General features: G+C 41.2%; 1 protein-coding gene across 1 annotated transcript in view; it reads left to right on the top strand.

Annotated features, from left to right (window-relative positions):
- The window catches only part of PTPRG (protein tyrosine phosphatase receptor type G), a 405,849-nt gene that overhangs the window by 80,381 nt on the left and 306,623 nt on the right, over window positions 1–18,845 (top strand). The window contains exon 3 of the mRNA XM_034065923.1: window positions 8,096–8,200. Coding sequence (XP_033921814.1) covers window positions 8,096–8,200 — 105 coding nt within the window. The remainder of the gene's footprint in view (window positions 1–8,095; window positions 8,201–18,845) is intronic.

Here is an 18,845-nt window from a genome sequence, read left to right as displayed (position 1 = left end):
ACTCCATGAAGGTCACATTTATTTGCTATTCAGAGGCTGCTCTTTTAATACTATGTATGCTGCAGCCACCTGAGGATGAGAGAGGTGGTTCCAGCCATGGTGTTCCTGTTATAAATCTGTTAAGGTTTAAACTCCTATAGGTATGGTTAATTCATTGTACATACAAGTTTGCATTATAATACATAAACCACGACATGGATGAAGAAACCAAGATGATCCCTTCTCAGTGTGCCTGTGCTGATAGATTCAGGTCTCTTCTGCATAAATACACTGTGGTGTTTCTGGATTTCAGTTTTTCCAAGCTTGACTTCAAGCCTTCCCTTAGGAAAACAACACACAGATGTTGGAGCTGGCTCTGTGAACAGCTGTTTTGCCCCGATAACTGGGTTTTCATTGCCATGGTTCACTCTGACCAGGCTACCCCTAGATACCGGAGAACCGAGTTTATCTGTTTTCTCCGTAATACCTGCTGTGATTCAGGCAGCACTGGGTTAGAGAGCATTAGCTTTCCTGTGGAAGTCAGCCTTGCTTATGGACCTCTGCTCTGAAGTTTTCTTTCTGTGTCTGCATCACGCAATGTTATGTATAAAATTCAGAGGTGACAGGACCTTTGTGAAGTACAGCATGGCAAGGTGATGAACAACAATGAGGATTCTTCCTTTTAAGAAATGCAGATAATGATGGTTAGCAGGAGACTGACTGTGAAGGATGCACAGACCAAGAGTTTTCAAGGTTATAGTTTTCAGGTGCTCCCAATTATTTTTCTGTCTGACTACCCAAATCACAAGTGTCTAAAAGGAGTGCAACTTTTACCATTTAATGTGTATTAGTCTTCTTTAAGGTATCTCAACTTAGAAGCCCAGAATGCCAGTCTGCTTGAAAAATTTATCTTAAAGGTAAATGGAATGAATTCCTGGGTGCAGGCAGGAGTTGGGGAGCAGTTCAGTAGGATAATGGTTTTTACCGTGTGTTTGGATCAAACACAGTTGGGTTTGATGTGTTTGCAGTTCTCCGTAATGGGGGATGAGTGTTCCTGGAGCTGGGGTCCTCAGACTTGGTTTCTTTTGCTGTCACTATCACATGCTGTCAGCAGTGTGAACCCCTCTGTTGTGGAGGATGTGTGCAGTTGTCTGGGTGTTTTTTTAGTGCTCACCATTTCTGCACTTTCCCAGTGGAAGAAATAACAGAGTGGGGTGGTTTCTGGTTTCTTCCTTTTTTTCATGAGGTGTTACTAACCTATAGGTAGATTTGAGTTCACTTACTGCAGTCTGAGAACCCTTAGCCCCAGGTGCTCTGCCAGAAGTTCTGCTATAGGGCACTGTCCTCCTGGAAGGGGTGATGTTGCAGTTGTTTTAATTTGCGTGTGTTTATCTTGAGATGGAAGTTGTTGGCACTGTAGGTTATCTGGCTGACTTTGCTCATTCCTAGCAGAAGCACTGCAGGTGATGCCAGTTGACTTCAGTGGTCCAAATTCACCAGCTGGTCCAAATTCACCACCTATCTGTCATATCTTGCACAGCTGATGCTAGCAGAGTATAAGCCATGAAAACACAAAATCAAGCCCTTTCTAATCATGCAGCAGCATCTGTCTCTTCCTGGCCTCCCAGGCTTCTTTTTCTGAGTCCTCTTGATGGAGCATCATTAATGCAACTTGAAGTTCCCTCACTGTCTTGCTAATGAGCTTTCTAACCTTGCTTGTAAAACCAGGCAGGCTGAGAGAAGGGTTCATGGCAACTTGTGACTGAGGAAACTGCTTTTCCTTGGGAGGGCATTTGCTCTGCTGGAGAAATGCTGGTAACGCTGGGTATTGTGGTACACTTGTGTGTCCTTATGCTGGGTTGCCAATAAGATTTGTTCTGAGGGAGGACACTTTCCTGTCACCCTCAAACTCTATCCCTTGCGATGTTCTGAAAGAACTGCACTGAGTACCTGTTTTCTATTGCTTGTCTACATCAGCCCCAGTGCTTTGAGACTTGGGTTGTATTGATGCATTGGAGCAATAGAAAATTTCATTATGTCTAAGTTGCTGGCTTTGAACTCAACAGGTTACCAAGGGTTAATGCACCTACTGACTGGGTGTTTTTGTTTGGGATAAGGGCTTTTAATTCCACTAGTTAATTTAATCCCTACAGTTTGACAGTGTGTTCCCTGGACCGTTCTTCATCTTCAAATTGCAGTCTGCTGGTTAGCTCCTGTAAATGCCTGCTGTGCTCCTCACTTATGTTCTTGTTCTGAGGGTTTGCGGTGTTGCCACATCATTTGTTGGACACGTGAACAACAGAGAGTGAATGGGGTGGAAAGTCCCCATGTCATTTTTAGGAATAGAGTTGTGGAATTAAGGGGCTGCTTGGGTGACTGTCATCTGGGAAAGGGATACGGCAGATTCAGCATCTGGGCGTCTGTTATTTCACTTACGAGAAGCTTATTTGTAACCCCATATTATATTAATGGAAAGCTGTAAAAATTGCATATGCATTCATAGGAGAATAGATTTTGTCTTTATCTGATAATCAGAAGAAATCTCTGCAGCATAATCAAAGGAAGAAATCTCATTCAGAATATAATTTGTTGATGCTGTCTGACCACCATATGTTGCTTTAACTTTCATCCTTCTTTGGCAAGATATAAAATAATCTGCAAAATATGGAAATCCGTGGCTGAAGTGTCTGTTTAAAAGTAATGCACTATCAAAATGGATTAGCTGTGTCTGAAATATTTCTAGATTTATTTGCTGTCAAAGGGTGGTAAAATATTTAAGGCAAATAGCCTAGTTTTGTTTAGGAAGTGGTCTGTGAAAGAGCTTAGAGAGATGGATTTAACCACTATTTATTTTAATTGTTTAGTATTATAAATTTCCTATCAGGGTCTGGGTTTCACCCCCCCCCCTCCTCTCTTTCTCACTTCTGGCCCTTTTGACAGCACTTATTCTAAGAAAATGCCCAGAAGCCTAAACTGTTTCCAGCAGAGCGTGTGTTGCAGTGCATAGCACTTCAGTGTCTTCAGCTTATCTGCTTCTCTTTAGCACAGTCCAATTGAAAATACAGTAAATGCACCTAGATGAAGCTGCTGCTTTTTTTCCATGAGGCTTGCTTGAAGCTTGCAGATGGCTGTGTGTCTTGGCTCACTGATCCCTTAAACCCCATTTAAGAGATGATATGAAAGCCCTTCGGGTAATGTGTCTGTGTCCCCCTCCTCCTTTTAAAATGCAGTGTTGTGCAGTCCTGCAAGAAAATAGGGGCTTTCTTGGTTTGAGAAGTTTCCATTTACAGGCATTGATTTGGTACAGAACTAACTGCTAACCTTCTGTTAATGGGTTCTTTTGCTACACGCTAACAGGATCTTATTTTTTAACCCACCTGCTTTAAGTGTTTGCATAGTGTGACATTACTCTGGATTCCAGTGGTCATATCTCTTCTTTCCAAATGCTGGCTTGTTTTCCAGCAGCAGCACTTGGTTGAACCACATCAGTTAAAAAGTGTGTCCCCATCTAGGACTAGGACTAAAACTGATTTGGTTGCTAGTGTGGTCCACTGTGGCGTGAGTGGCAAGGAATGATTATGAGATGGGCAGTGTGTGTACCTTTGACTTTGTACTGTTTTAATCAGAACAACTGAGAACAGATCTCTGTGCAACTCTTGTCTTCAAAAAAGGCTTAAAAGAATCTGAGTTTGGCACGCAATCTGGTTAATCTACCATCATAACTAATGATTTCACCATTCAGACATTAAGTATTGACCTTAAAGGATTTTTCTAACATAGCTGATGGCTTGATACCTTTTAAACACTAATGCCAAGGGTATAATCTCTCTGAATGGTATAATAGCTTTATATTTAAGGTAGATTGAGGATAAAATTTTGTGTTTTCATGTGAACTATGAATACCAGTAAGGTATTCAGGCAGGAATTACCTTATCATACCTTTGAGGGTACTTATCAAATAATTTTTATTGGAAAGTTAATATGTTGAGACAGAGTGAATGGAAGGCTGATCAGAATGCTAAGGCGTATCCCAGCATTACATTGCTTTTGCTGTCTGCAGATCTGCGGCATGGGCTGATTCATTTACCACATCATCTGAAATCATGTAGTGTTCAGGACCGATTAAAATTATATGAAATTGTGTGTAAGAGATTTCTACATGTTAGCTTTGAAGGATGCTCTCTTCTTTGCAGCAGCAGTTCTGGTAGGCACAGCACAAACTCGATTGACTGCACGTGTTGCACTCCATAGGGACCAACGCTGTACCAGCAGCCAGAGGAGTTGATCAGGATTTAATTTCACGCTTGTGTATCTGAGTGTAAGATTGGTCCCTTCTCTTTTAATCATGATCTGCAAGTCTCAGACCATATATTATAGTATTCATTACTCCTCTGTCATCAGCACTGGTGTGATGTATTAAATGAAACCCTGTAGGGCAAGGGCTACTGCTGTCCCTTCTTGCTGCCTCCTGCTCTGTGTGTGTGTACCTGTAATCCAGCCCACCCCTCTAATTTGTCCCATTTTGAGCCTTCCTGGAGCATGATCCTGCCTCTCCCATTGTCCTGATTTTCACTTCCCCAACTTTTCCAGGGCTTCCAGAAGAGAGGAGCTTCCCCATGTTTGCACTGTGCCAGACCAGCCTGTCAATTGCTGGCTTTTCTCCAGCATCCAGTTATTGAAGGAGTGGAGCAGGAAACCACTTGGCTGCTCCTTGTTCTTGAGCAGTTAACTGTCTCCCGGCTGAAAGGGACTTGTGGAAAACTGTAGTGACTGGTGCTTGTATAACTTTAACTTCCTTAAATGTTTCCTCCAAAACTTATTTGGATGTTGGAAACACTGGAAGATGTCTGTTGAGTTCAAGTGCCTTGAAACTGTAGAATTGCAGCATTTCACACAAAATAAGTGCACTCTACTGGCTGGAGGTGAGCAAAATGTTTTCAGTGAAGGAAGCAAATTCAGCAACACTGAGATGCCCATTAAACTTTGGCTGCTGGTGTTGTGTTATTTTGGTTGGAAGATACATTCCCAATCCCCCCCCTCAAATCTAACGGAAGTAATGATTCTGCCTGAAACATAAGATGGTTTTGATACATGAAGCACTTTGTTCTTTGAAATTACTTTAATGCTTTGGCTCTTCCAGACCTTTATCTGAAAAGCCACTGTATGCTATGTTCTGAACCTTGTACTTCTTCTGGAGTCCCTTGACCCCAGTTGACACTGCAGAACAAAAGCACCATGAGATTGTGCCTGGTTTCCTGATGACTTTACCAGTCAAAGATATTGCCAACAATAGCTACTTGTTCTTAGTGTTTTCTCAGAGTGTTTGTGTGGCCCCACACAAATGTATGGCCTCACCACGGACAGGAAAACTGAGCCAGCTTAGGGAAGAAGGTGGTGTCATGATTTTTGATGGAGATAGACTGTTAGCTTTCCAGTTCACAGCATGACCAGAGATCTTGACCTATCATCCTTTTCTCAGAGTTGCTGCAGCACTCCAATAAGCATATGTTTTCTCTGAATTGCTAATGACTACTGAATTATTGCACGTTTGTTAGGGGGCTATTGACATTAATGTTGGGCTGCCCAACAGTGGTGCAAGATTTTACTTAGAACAGGATGTTCCAATTTGTTTCTTTCTCAGTACTACAGAAGGTATTTACTGGTACAGCCAGCAGGTTCCTTCCCACAGTTCTCTTGACAAATACTTGAGCTCTCCTCTTGGTTTGTAACATCCTTTTTGGTGGAAATAAATCTGTGTACAGTGTGGCTCTTCACCATTTATTGGTATAGATAAATGTACAAATCTATTGAGTGTCTATGCAGAAAACTGAAAGTGCATATTTTGACAAGGATGTCAGGTTTTTAATTGCATAATTAAGATGCTGACTGAAGCAAATATTCAGTTTTTCATTAAAGTTAGGCATTAATAAAAGCTTGGATTTGCATAATTTAGTTTTCTGCACAGAGGATACTGGAAATCAATGACATGATTCATAGTCATACCATGGTTGCCATGTGGCTTTTTGATGGTTCAAACTAGAAGTACAAAGGGTTTTAAAACTTCAGATGTTTTGTGCTGACTCGGAGCCTTTTTGCCTTCAACCATATAGATTATTTAGATATAGTTTCTTCTAATGGTAAGCACACAGAGGAGCTCACTGAGCTCCTGCTAAAGTACCTTATTCCTTGGATGAGGCAGGGTAAAATCTTTGTTCTGCCTGCAGAACTAAGATTCTGTCCTTCTCTGGGTAGCAAAACCCCACAACTATTTTCTTCCTCTATGAGGAGGATGCATGGAAGAAAGCTACTGTTGTCTTTCATATTGTGATAAGGAGGGACCTTAGGTTTGTTTCTCAGCACATGTGATTTTTATGTGAATAATCACACCACTTTTTCTGATAACCTTCCCAGCCACCCACCCAGTTATTTCTGTGTTCCCTTCCTTGGGATTTTATGGTTTCTGATCTTAGCTCAGATTTTCTCATTTTTATTTGGTTTTGGGTGTTTTTCATTCAAGAAGGTTTAGGTCTCCATATCCGTTACCTGTTATTTCCTATTGAGCACCTGTTGCCTCCCAAACTGGTAGATATATTAGTGTAAATCAGAGGATGAAAAAATGTGCTATAGCGTTGCCTGCAAACCCTGGTAGCATGATGCGTTCCAGCATTTCTAGTTTGCAGCCTGGAGTGAATTAGCATTTAGAGAGTTGCCAAGGAATTCTAATTCTTGGAAAAGTCATTCGAATCAGAGGCTCATAATAAATTTCACAATTAGTACCTTTGCTCGTACAAGAGAAAATTTGGCAGGGGCAAACCTGTAATGGCTTTCCTGAGATTGCATGACTTTTCCTACCACTTCAGGATTCCATAATCTGTAGAAACCCATTATCCACACTGCAGAGTGAAGATTGTCTATAGAGCTGCTTAGGGTGACAGCCCTCTGACACAGCTGCTGTGGTACAAAGGAGATGCCACCCAGAAGCTTTTCTAAAGGGAAATGAAGCCAAATCCTGAGTTACTGGTGCATGCCATTCCATGAAGTCCTGTTACAAGCTTTGTTTCAGCCCAGTTGTACTTGACCTGGGAATAGAAGGGAATTCAGTGCTTCGTGACTCCATACAGGTAGCAGTGCTTTACGTGGCTTCCTGACGTTTTAATTTGAATTACACAGCTAGTTTCTTCCTGATCAAATAAGTGGTTTGGGATCAGTTGGAATTAAATTTCCACAGAGCCAGTTGGTGCTTACTGGTTCATTGCATTTATTGTGCATTTATTATAGCACAGAAGTTTTTAGCTTTGGTGCTCTGAGGAAGGTACTTGAATTTCGTACAGACTTTCTACTAACATTTTATTTTATTCACACATCTCCAGTTTGGCTCAATCAGATGCATAGGAGCAACAAGCAACATTTGCACACGAAATCCCCAAACAGCGCAAGTTTTCATGGAAGCTATGCATTTCTCTACAGAAAAACAAATACATATTGATGTATAAGAGGAAAACCCTGGGATGCAGTGTAGGATGCATTCTTTTCTGGTTTGGATGATGAGTTTAGTTCATTCTAGTTTGTGAAGTTTTACAAAGATGTGAAGGCTGTACATGGAAGAGGTTCATGTGGTCCTAAGTGTAACTGTTGTACTTGGGATTTTGAGATGTGGTTTAAAATAGGTGCAGTTATGATAACCAGGTTAACACTAGCAGCATATTCTACCTGTTTGCATCATTCTTTTCTGGATCTTAATAATTTCTGCATTGAATTACAGCTGGTAGTTTGACAGTCAGTAACAAAGTAAGGTGCCTTTTGGGTCTAGACGGACAAAGTTTGGTCAAAAGTCATTGCTCATAATTGTTTGTTTGTGTATATTAGAATGTCCTTATGGAAATTACTGGATTTATGCGTGCACGTGCCAGATCAGAGTAATGGCACAGCAGTCCTCTCTGCTGTGAATCATCTTTGAGTGATGGGTTTTCACAGGTGACGAACATATCTATTAATTTTTTTTTTTTAAGCAATGCAAAGTCTGTAGTTTTTGCTTAGGAAAGATTTAAGCTTCGCAATGGAAACTCCAAGGAGTAAATATCACATTCCTAATGATCTCTACTTCTTCCCTTCACAGCTCTGACTGAAGGTTATGTTGGCTCTCTGCATGAAAACAGACATGGTAGTTCTGTGCAGATACGGAGGCGAAAAGCTTCAGGGGATCCTTACTGGGCATACTCGGGTGAGTTGACTTCTTCGGAGGACTGAAACTTGAAACATGTTCCAAATCAACTTGTTTGCTTGCTTCTCGTTACTGCTATGCTTAGAAATAGCTTAAATTAGTTTTACAATGTATTTTCTTCTGCTAACTTCCTACAAACTCCCTCTACACACATCCTCTCCTTTCTTGTGTTCCTGCATTTACCTATAGGAATTGCCTTATAACTCTGCTCCCTCTCTGTCATCTTTAAGTTTTTTAATTCAGCCTTTAAAAGGATTATTCCCACAAACTTTTCCATATTCTCCCTGTCCAGTCAGTGCATTCCCAAGCTCACCCTTTGCTTACTTTGTCAAGGTTCTAGGAAGACTAAGAACCCATATAATACATCCAGGTAAAAATAATATATGTATTTTACAATTACCTGTATGTGTGCATGTGTTTTCCTGGTAGTGTATAATGATGATATTGAGACATGTCTGTGCAGCATCGCACTAGGTTGTGATGCTGAGAATGTAGGATGTTGGCAGGTGCTTTGTTGTTTGTCCTACTGCTCATAAAAGGAGTCTTATGGAAAACTTGATGTATCTGCTCAATTTTTAAATTCCCCAAATCAAAATATCCTTCAGAATGATGTCTTTGTATGGTTTGACAGTTGGCTCAGGTCTAGAGAGTATCAGGTCTGTATTTGAAGTTGTTAACATGATTTCAAGTTGTTGGGTTTATTAATGGTTATGTTGGCTCTGGAAAAATATCTAATATCTAGAAAGCTTTTATGAAGATTTTGAGCATCATAATGAGTTTGTGTGTGCTATTTTGGAAGTTCTGAGGTGCATTTCAAACGTTTGGTGCTTGTCCAAGAGGAATGTTGTGCAGGCCTGGTTTTAACTGAAGGAAAAATACTACATTCTAAGAAGCCTGAATACTGATACCAGATAAACAGGCGAATGTTGTTTTTTGACTGCCAACTCCCCTCTTTTATGCAGGCTATAAAGCTCATTGGAAATGAATGATTACAGGTGAGCTTAGAGGTTTTTTCCATTAATAAACAAACCGTCAGATGTGACAAGTTTTCTCTGTTACATCACAAAATACAAGCTACCAGTGTTCAAGGCCAGGTTGGATGAAGCCTCAGGTGATATGGTTTAGTGTGAGGTGTCCCTGCCCATGGCAGGGGGGTTGGAACTGGATGAGCTTAAGGTCCTTTCCAACCCTACCTATTCTATGATTCTGTGATTCTATGATCTCATTTGCAAATGAGGTCCCACAAGTAAAAGATCCAATGATTTTAGTAATATGGGACAGATGACCACTTTTTGTGATGGACAAATATTGCCACAAGATATACTTTCATACTGCAGCTTAATAACGTCTTAAGATTTTAAGAGCCCAGATTCATGAAGAGTGGAAACAAGCAAATAGACAGAAAATTTGTATGAGGAATGAATGGCCTGTTCCTCTTTGCTGTCCTGTGTAAAATATTGCAAGTGCCACTTGGCAGGTTTGTTTTCGTTACTGTAAAATGTTTGAAATATTCATTTTGGGTAGTTAAATGAAAACGTTTTTAAAGAGGGTAAAACACTATTGGAATTATTTTGTTGTTGTATGTGTCAAAACTCTATGCCTGAATTACTGGATTTCTTTTTACCAGTCCTGGTTTAAAAATAAAAAGGGGGGAACACTCCCAGAACAAACAGACCCACCACACACCAGTTTATGCATAGACGATTTTCCTTATTCTGTTTTTGTGATGTTGTTCTTTCTTTATGAGTAACATAACTTGTTCACCCCTCCATAAAAGCTTTTACCACCCATGAATCCTTTTAGATTTATGTCAACATAAAATATATATTCCTGATATGTAATTACACCTTACGCTTTTGGGTTTTGCATCCTGTTGTCTATTGATAAATCTGCTTCTGGGAGGAAAATAGCCTATCTGTTTTTCAGAGAACAGATAGTGACTTCTCAGCTGTCGATCACATGTGATTCTACCTGATTAGTGCTATCTAATTAGAACCTTTTTGTCACTGTTGCTGATAAAAGGAGTACGTTAGGAGATGGAAAAGGTGGAAATGAGATATTTACTAGCACTTGCCAAGAAACCAGAAGAGGATGTAATATTATGTTACCTGGATGCTTTGTCAGGCTGCTATTAGAGCAGTGACCTGAATGCCATGTGGAGGGAACGTATTTTGGGACCAGGTATTCCAGCTGCAGAACTTGGGTCTTCACTAAAAGTTTTGTGACATGAAATACAGGTGTGGGCAAACAGCCCTAGGTACTGCATGCTCTGACTGTATAGGTTGTGTTTGTACTGCATCTCAACAAGCCCAACCTGGAAGTGGATGGAGATCTGGTGTCCTCCTGAGCCATGTTGGTGTCTGTGCCTGCAAGGAGGAGCACCTCTGCCCCACTGAGCCCCACACAGAGGGCATGGGAGCAGGAAAGCAGGGCCATATGCTGAGTGTGAATCCTGAGATGCAGGCAATGTTTTGGGTTGTGTTTGAGAGGGAAAATGCAAAGGCAAGTAGAGTGTTGGGAAAGAGTTACTAAAGGAATTTTCCAGTGTTGCTGCTGTATCCTGCAGGAGGCTCAGTACAGCCAGTATCTCCCTGAGGAGGGGAGGAAATTAACATGAGCAATTAGGTGGGGAGAGGAACCCATGCTCTGTAAGAAATTAGATGTTTCTATAGGCTGCTGCTTTGTCATGGCTTTTTGAATGTAGGAGTTTCTCTTTCCTCACTTGGATCCTTCCAGCCCCATGTGGGACTTTCAGCCAGTTCAGCCTTTCTTATCTAATTTCTTTTTTCCCTATTTGCTCACTGAGGGACCAGAGGTAATGAAAATGCCAAGCTTCTGTGTTTAGGTCGAAGATGGGAATAAATGGTGGGTAGCAGAGCCCAGATGCCAGACAGATGTTTGTTTCTAGCCGAGCCCAGTGAAGAGGATGATCATGTTATCTGTTTCTTTCTCCTTGCTTCTTCATTCCCCAGAATATGTCCCAAGAACCCTTAGCAGGGCTTGGCTAAGCAGTTTATGTGCTAACAACATTTGTCCTATGGGTAGGGTTTTGGATGTGACTAGGAAGCTGACATCAGATGAGCCTACAGAGAGCAGAAACTTTACTCTGCAGTAGGCAATTAGCCTTGTCAATGGTTTCCAAGCTCTTCTACAGACATTATCTGGAAGGCTGCTTCTCTTCCCTATCCTCACTTGGTTAGGCCAGCTCCCGTCTGGTTAGTTGTACAACATCTGCTGGCCCAGCCCCAGCAATTACAGCCAGTGAAGAAAGTTACGCTAGACTGTGTGGTGAATCTGAAGCTTCTTCTAAAGGAATTTGCCAATGGGAGTAAACTAGACCAGAGCAGCTTCTGCCAGACCTCAGTGGACAGCCGTCTGTTGAACCCCAATATTGACCAGCATGCCCATGTCTCTGCTGGGCCTACATTAGGCTGAACTATGGCTTTATATTGATTTCCATTGATCTGCACTGATTTATAGCAGCAGAGGCCCCTCGAGTTTACGGCTGTGCCTGCCTGCTTGCAGTACTTTTGTGTTTTTGGACTTGAATGTTCTATAATAAATCCTGAGGTGGTGTGGAGAGGTCTGGAAGCAGACAGCCAGCTGTGGTTTTCCTGCCTGGGGGTGGAAAAAGGGCACAGCTGTATTGCAAGGAGCCCTCAAGTCTTTACCTTCTGCAAGATATATCTGTCCTACACTGTGCTTTAAGAGCAAATCCTCTGTGGCCTGTAGGAAACCCTTCTGCTGCTCTGTGCATTTGTGGAGAATGGATGGTTCAGGAGCTGGTTTAATCTCTGGGGAATTTTCATGGTTTCATAAGCAATCTATAGCATTACCATCCACTGCCTGGTAATGTGCCTTTTCTAAGGCACAAGTGTTTAGAGAGGATAAATTATAGTTATTGATCAGGAGTCAGGTTACCGTTGTGTCTGTAACATTTGTATAATGTCCCTGTGACTATGACTCCAGTGCCCATACTGTGTGTGTCCTGGACAAAGCTGCAGAGCAGTACCACAGAGCTCCCGCTTCACTGTCTGATAGTAAAGGAAAGGATTTTTAAGCCTTATAAAATAAGCCTGTTGTCTACAGACACCATTCTGACCGTAACATTTATTCCCATTCAGAAATAAAACCCGCAAAAATAAAGACCCGATAATTAAATGAAGAAGGCTCATTTTAAATGGGTTCTGTGAAAAACACAGAAGGAAACACAATCAGCCTTTCAGAAGAAACTTCATTAAGTCTACACTAGCAGCACTTTAAACCAAATTCAGAAGTGAGCAAACACTGAAAACGGAAGAGTGACTTGTCTTTAAATAGGAACTGCAAGACTGAACAGAGCCTGTGATCTCCTAGATGTTCTTTTTAGGGTTTTTCAGGAAGCTCACACTACATTTCTAGGGAGATTTCTCTGTGTGTGTATATTTTGGCCAAGTATTTATTCCATGATTGTGTCTTACAGTTTGCCAAAGACTTCCTAAATTGTGACTGGCCACATTAGTTGCAGTGTAACAGGAATGTGGAATAGGCACTGTCAGAAGTAGGTGTGGATCCCTGATGTGCTTCAGTGCAGTCTTTTCTTTGCACAATAATCTTTCTGTTTAGACTAACCACTGAATGGACAAGTTTGAAGTGATTTTTAGCACATCCTTGTAATTGCCACAGAACTCACTGTGTTTCTAATACCCGTAATAGCAACAAATAGTACTTCAGGGCTTCAGGTGCTGTAAGTGTGGAAGTATTTTTGTAAATATGAAAGCTGTTTAAACAAACACAAAATAGAACCTGAAATCCTACAGAAATATGCAGTTGAAATGTCTACCAGATCCAGAGCTTTCTGGCTGGCCCTCCCTTGTGTGATGTGTGCTACTTTAGAGAGTGTAATATTCCAGACATTTAAAGATGCCTCTCAATGTCAACTGTTGCAACTGTCAGTGCGGAGAGCACTTTGCTGGTGACCCAAGCAGACCCTGCTTTGCCTTGTAATAGCCCCAGAAATGGGTAATGAGAGGATTAGGATTTCAGAATGAGATAACAGTATGAGATGTTGATGCAGATGTTTGTATCTTAAATGATAGTAGCTCTGAAGGGCCTTGTATCTGGCTATGTTCTGAAATTAAGTGAGCATCATTGTCTGAGACTGCAGAAAGCCAGAAAAAGCTCTGGGAAGACACTGCTCCTTACTCTGTCCCTCAAACTGGGGAAGCTGTGAGTCTTCAGATAACAGTTGTGATGTGTAAATTTTCCCAGTATTAACACATATGATCAACTGGTGTGGAATGGGAGGCTCCACAGTCCTTGGGCAGGATATTATAGGCAGTGGAGCTTTAGTTGCTGGAGTTTACCAGTTGAGTTGTGGTGCTGGCACTGGTGGGACTGGTGTACCTGGCTCTCTGGGTGTTTGTGCTGCAAGCTGACTCATTCAAGGAGTACTCTCTTCTTAAGTATTCAAAACCATTTGGGCTCTTGGAGAACAAAAAACAGACACTGGCCAAGGATGTATACATATTCTTTTTACTTGTTCAACTATGGCTTTGTGAAGAGAACCCTATGTAGAAAATGCATACAGTTGGTTTTGCTCTTTAATCTTATGGAGTATTCAAGGCATCTCTTTCCTCTTTGTACCTTTGATCTCTCATTTTTGTGTGAAATTATTAGCACTACTTACAATGCTTCTGTTCTTTATGTGTGTCCTTTCTGATGTTTTTCTGTCTAAATTGTTGGATCTTTTCTTTGCAAGATTCTGTGCAACTACCATGAACATTAGTAGAAGTTAATAGAAGAAAAATAGGCTTCACAGGAGTAGGGATGACCCTTTCAGTGGGGAAAAGTGTCCATTAAGAATATGAATCATGGCCATGCTGTCTCACTAGTGGACACTATCAGTGTGTGAATGCTTTGTCCTACAACACTTAAGCAGATATTGCTGTTCTTTAAGATCCTATTATTTAAAATATAATTGGTGGTGAATATAAGAATTGAGTGTTCCTCTCAAAAAGCCATTGCTAGAATTAAAACAGGAAAGATCAGTAAAGGTTATTTCCTGAAAGGTGAGTAAATGATGTTAACTGTGATGAAATGTAACTTGCTGATGTTCTTTGTATATGTGCGAATTTCTCTCTCTTTACTTAGGTTGTTCTCATTAAATAAGCTGCTAATGTGAATTGGACAGGAAATAATCAGCACATAGTAAGGAAAGCATCAAGACTTATTGAACCGAGAGGTAACTAATGGCCTATTTGCTGCAGTCAGTATTTCACTCTTTCTGTCCCGCAGAATAATAAATCTTGATATTGACCAAAGCTCTGGCATACTGTATGCGTGGTTAAAGTTCCACTGTAAGAGTACTCATCTCCATTCAATGCAGGATGGCCATAATGAGTAAGTTCTGGCTCCTTTCCTCAGTCTTCTAAACTGACTTTCTAAAGAGGAGCTAGACTGAAAAATATGCCTATTAATATCTGATCAGTAAACTAAGCTTTGAATGTTTCGTTTGTGTTGATCAGAGATGAATGATAGTCTTCACTGAACCCTGCTGAAACCAGCTGTGATGCATGCATTTACATGTGCAATCTCATTAGAGCAGCAGTTGTTTCAGAAATCAGTGCTGCACACTTTCCTAAAACATGGAAAACCACAGCTTGAGAATTTGCTGCTACTCTCTGAGCATGAACCCTGTTTTTTAATGTGCACAGCTCTAGTACTATACTGCTGTGTGTTTTCTCAAATAAAGAGGAAATGCCATCTGTATACTTTGATTGTTTGTATCTGATGGTACTGGGTCATGAGTGTCCATGTCCATGAGCAAGGCACTCTACAGATGTGCATCCTTGTATGCAGAGTCTGTATCAAAATGTGCACGTACTAGGAGGATGTCAAGGAGAATGTTTTTTATCTGTCATTAGCTATTCTGCATTGTGAAGTAACAAACACAAAATACTATCTTCTGTTTTACTTAAGAGAACGAAGAAACAAGTTTTCAAGTCCCTATCCCTGAGAACAGCATATATCTTCCTAACCATAAGCTAGCGTGAATCAGAAATTCATAATCACACGTTTGTGTTGAGCATTTAACATTAGCAGTCCTCTAAGGAGAGTCAGCCTTGCCAAAAGCAGTTCAAGTAGTCTGTATCATTTTTACTAAGCCATATTGCTGGGGAACACAGCTCTGATTGAGAGTCGTGTCATTTACTTTGTTTATCTATTGGCAAGTTTCTAAATAATCTGCTAAGAAAACCTCAGATAGTAATTTAGCTCCTACTTAGACACAGACACGATTTCCTTATTGAATACCATTAATACTATTTACTCTCTCTTCTTTCCTGCTTTTCATGTGTGCCACGCTTACAGTTTATTCCAAGTACTGTCACAGTCAGTGTCGTGTCTGCTCTATAATGTAATGGTTGACTGAATTTGTAAATGTTGGACACAGTTATGGTGAAATTGCTTTTATTTTATTTTTTTTCTTTTTTTGGCAGGGTTCTTTCAGGAAGTTGATTTGGTTTTTGTACCTTAAATACATTAGAGCAAATCTGTGGTTATCAGATGCTCTGATTTTTTTCTTTGCTGCTTCTGAGTAGATGGGCCATTGGCAGATGAACAGCTTTGAGAAGCTCAAATGTAAGCGGAGCAAAGAATGAGACATTCCCTCAACTTCCATTCTTTCATGAAGTTTTTCCCTACCACAGCACAAAAGTATGAAATAACTACAGCAGATGTTAGATGGAATCTTCAGAGCTTCAGATACAGTTGTTCCAATACTACATCAAAGCGTTTTTACTTTGCACTGCTACAGTCACAGCTCTGGCTATCCACGCTGAAATGAGGAAACACATAGAGCTACTTTTGCTGGGGAGGGGGGACCTATCACTTCTTTAAGTGTACTGTGCTTTTTGTTGCGTTTTGTTTCAATGTGAACACTGGGACATTTGTCGAAAGCCTCTGGAATGATAACAACCAGTGCACTGTTTCATGAAATGGAAAGTGTGCCGAATTGCAGCAAGAAGTTGTCAATTTAGCTGATTTTTAGGCATTAAAATAGGAAATGGTATAAAATATTTCAGGCTCTTTAGACATAGAAATATGTGAAATGGCTGAATTTTAAACTTACAAAAGAAAGATGGAGTGTTTGGGTAGCAGCTGTGATACAAGCTCAGTAAATGGACTAGAGAATACACAGAAGGTTGGAGTTTGCTGTTGCCTTGAGGTTCCTGAATGATTGCAGTAATACACTGAACTTCCAATCTTGGTTTCCTATGTAACTGATTGCATATAAGAGAATAACAATAGGGAAAAAAGTATGCGAACAGCATGGGTACTGCAGGGAGAAACAAAGCAAGCAGGGAAGCTCTGAATAGCCTTGTAGTATGTGGGTAAAAAAACAAAAAAGTAGCTTGGCACAAACATTATTGCAATAGTCCAAGCATGAAATAATCAAGGAATGAATCAGAATTCTAGTTGCTGGATATAAGTGAAGCCTTTGTATGAAAAGCCTGAGCAAGGCCAGTACTGCAGTTGATGCAGTAGATGTAGAATTATATCTACTGTGTTTTGCAATATCAGATGGCTGCTTTGTGTCATTCCAGTCACTGTTGAGAAGATGATCTTCTCAGTATCTCTGTCCCAGGAATTGTCCCATCTCTCCTGATTCCCAGGAAGTATCTTCATCTTGCAGAACGTGGCATTGAAGACTTGCAGTTTTAAATCATTATGAGTCTTGAGAAAGCAGCCCCTCCCTGTCAAAGGAATATGTCTGCCCTGCTGGGTTCCCTTGCAAGGGAAGCGTGAGCAGAGGCAGTGCCACAGTGGGCTGCTGGGTGCTGGCAGGGCACGGCCACCAGCACCTTGTAGGTGGATGGAGATGCCATGCATTTCTTCTGTGTTGAATGTCACATCCCTATTAGGGAAAAGCAGAATTAAAGAGAGTCTCATCTTTGGGTGTTTTGAGGTGGTTTTTGGTACAGCAGCATGAGTACTTGGCAGTTGAGGGTATTCTGATTCTCATGATATGTCTGAGGTAGGAGTGTTTGTGTAGTGGGAACTGAAGGACAGGGCAGTTTGATATACCCTAGGCAGCATACAGCAGAGTTGGAAATGCCACACATCCAACCTCATCAAATGCTAACTGAAGAGATCTTGGTTGCCTTGGAGACTGCCTCTTCTTAGGGGACACCATCTTGGTAGCACAGGTATAGTGAAGCTTGTAAGCTGACAGGAGGCCTTTGTGGAGGTGGTCCAGCTGTGGAGCTTAATTCTTCATCCAGCAGCAAACTGAGCTGTGCTGCTTTGTCAAAGCTCTCGCTCTATTTGGTGCTCTCAGTTTTTTCTACAGGGGTTGGGACAGTGTTGGGCTTGAGTCATAAGACATTCTTTTCCTATTCAATGCTGTGAACGTTTGGCTCTAAATTACAAAGTTTTCTATTAAAGAGTTCCTGTGCCCAGAGTCAGCTGGGCACACTTTTAACCATCAAATTAAATAAATATGAAATCCTGCAATGGCATGCGGGGCTGTGCATATAAATTACATCTTTAAACAGCACTTGAGTGATTTTCTGGAAATGTTTTAAACTCTCCTCTGAACTCTTAAGGGCTGTCTCTGTAGCCTTCCTATCTGGGGGAGGCTGTTGGCACTGGGATGATTTACTGGAGAGGTATGTCGCTCTGTGGTGTAAAAGTAATGTCAAGCTGTACTGAGAACCTAAGTCTTAGGCTTCTGTTTTTATAAAACTGGGAAAGCAAGTGGGTTTAATTCAGTTGAACCCTGAATGGATGTTTCCTTAGTATGTGTTCCCACCTACTCCCATCTCTTGACACTGCCAAGTTGCGAGGTGAGTGGGACTGCAGGCTGCTGATGATAATGGGATGATAAGGACAGTGAGATGACTGATTCTGTTCATAAAGGATTAGAAACCCTATGTTCCTGTTGAAAAGATACGAAGATTCCAACTTGAGCTGTCATAGTAAGGACTGGTGAGCATCACTGACTTGGAATCCTTATGTTTGAACCTTCAGTAGGGTGAGGGACTTCTGAGACATGCAACTCCTTCAAAAATACTTAGGTGGACTGACTTGACCAGGAAGCAGTTCTTCCACTAAAGGAGTCTTCACAGCCATGAATTTTAGGCCTTCTGTCTTATCTCAAACAAAATCCTTCCTGTCATCTTCCAAACACTACTGGCAAGTTTAACCTAAGCCAGTCTGTTCTACCTGTGGCTGAAGTAAACCTTTCCTTTGCTTACTCTTCTCTTTGCATGCAGTCATATTTCAGGCACGTTTGCCTCACACTGCTGTGGGGTTACAGCCTTGCAGTCATGTACACTGATACACATCAATTCTAGCATGTTGTGATCACTGTTGTAAAGACCAGAATGGCACAGAGAGGCTCGGTGCTGTGTCTCAAGTGTGGCTGAGCACAGGGGTGAACTGGGGTTTCTGAAGCTGGTCTGTACTGCTTTTTTTTACCTTGCTGTAAATGAGAGCATTCAGGCCAACATGTAAGTTGTTCGGCTGCCAGAAAGCTCAGGAGGGACATGTTTCACATGGGCTTCTTGATTACTGACTCACTTCTGAGACTTTACAAACTGTCTTAGCATATAAATTTCCTCAGAAATGAGCAAAAGAGGAAATGTCCCTACAATTGAATGCC

The sequence above is a fragment of the Melopsittacus undulatus genome, chromosome 9 (genome assembly GCF_012275295.1).
Source record: "Melopsittacus undulatus isolate bMelUnd1 chromosome 9, bMelUnd1.mat.Z, whole genome shotgun sequence".
Lineage (NCBI taxonomy): Eukaryota > Metazoa > Chordata > Aves > Psittaciformes > Psittaculidae > Melopsittacus > Melopsittacus undulatus.
Note: the sequence above shows the minus strand (reverse complement) of the source record. Positions and strands in the feature narration are given on the sequence as shown.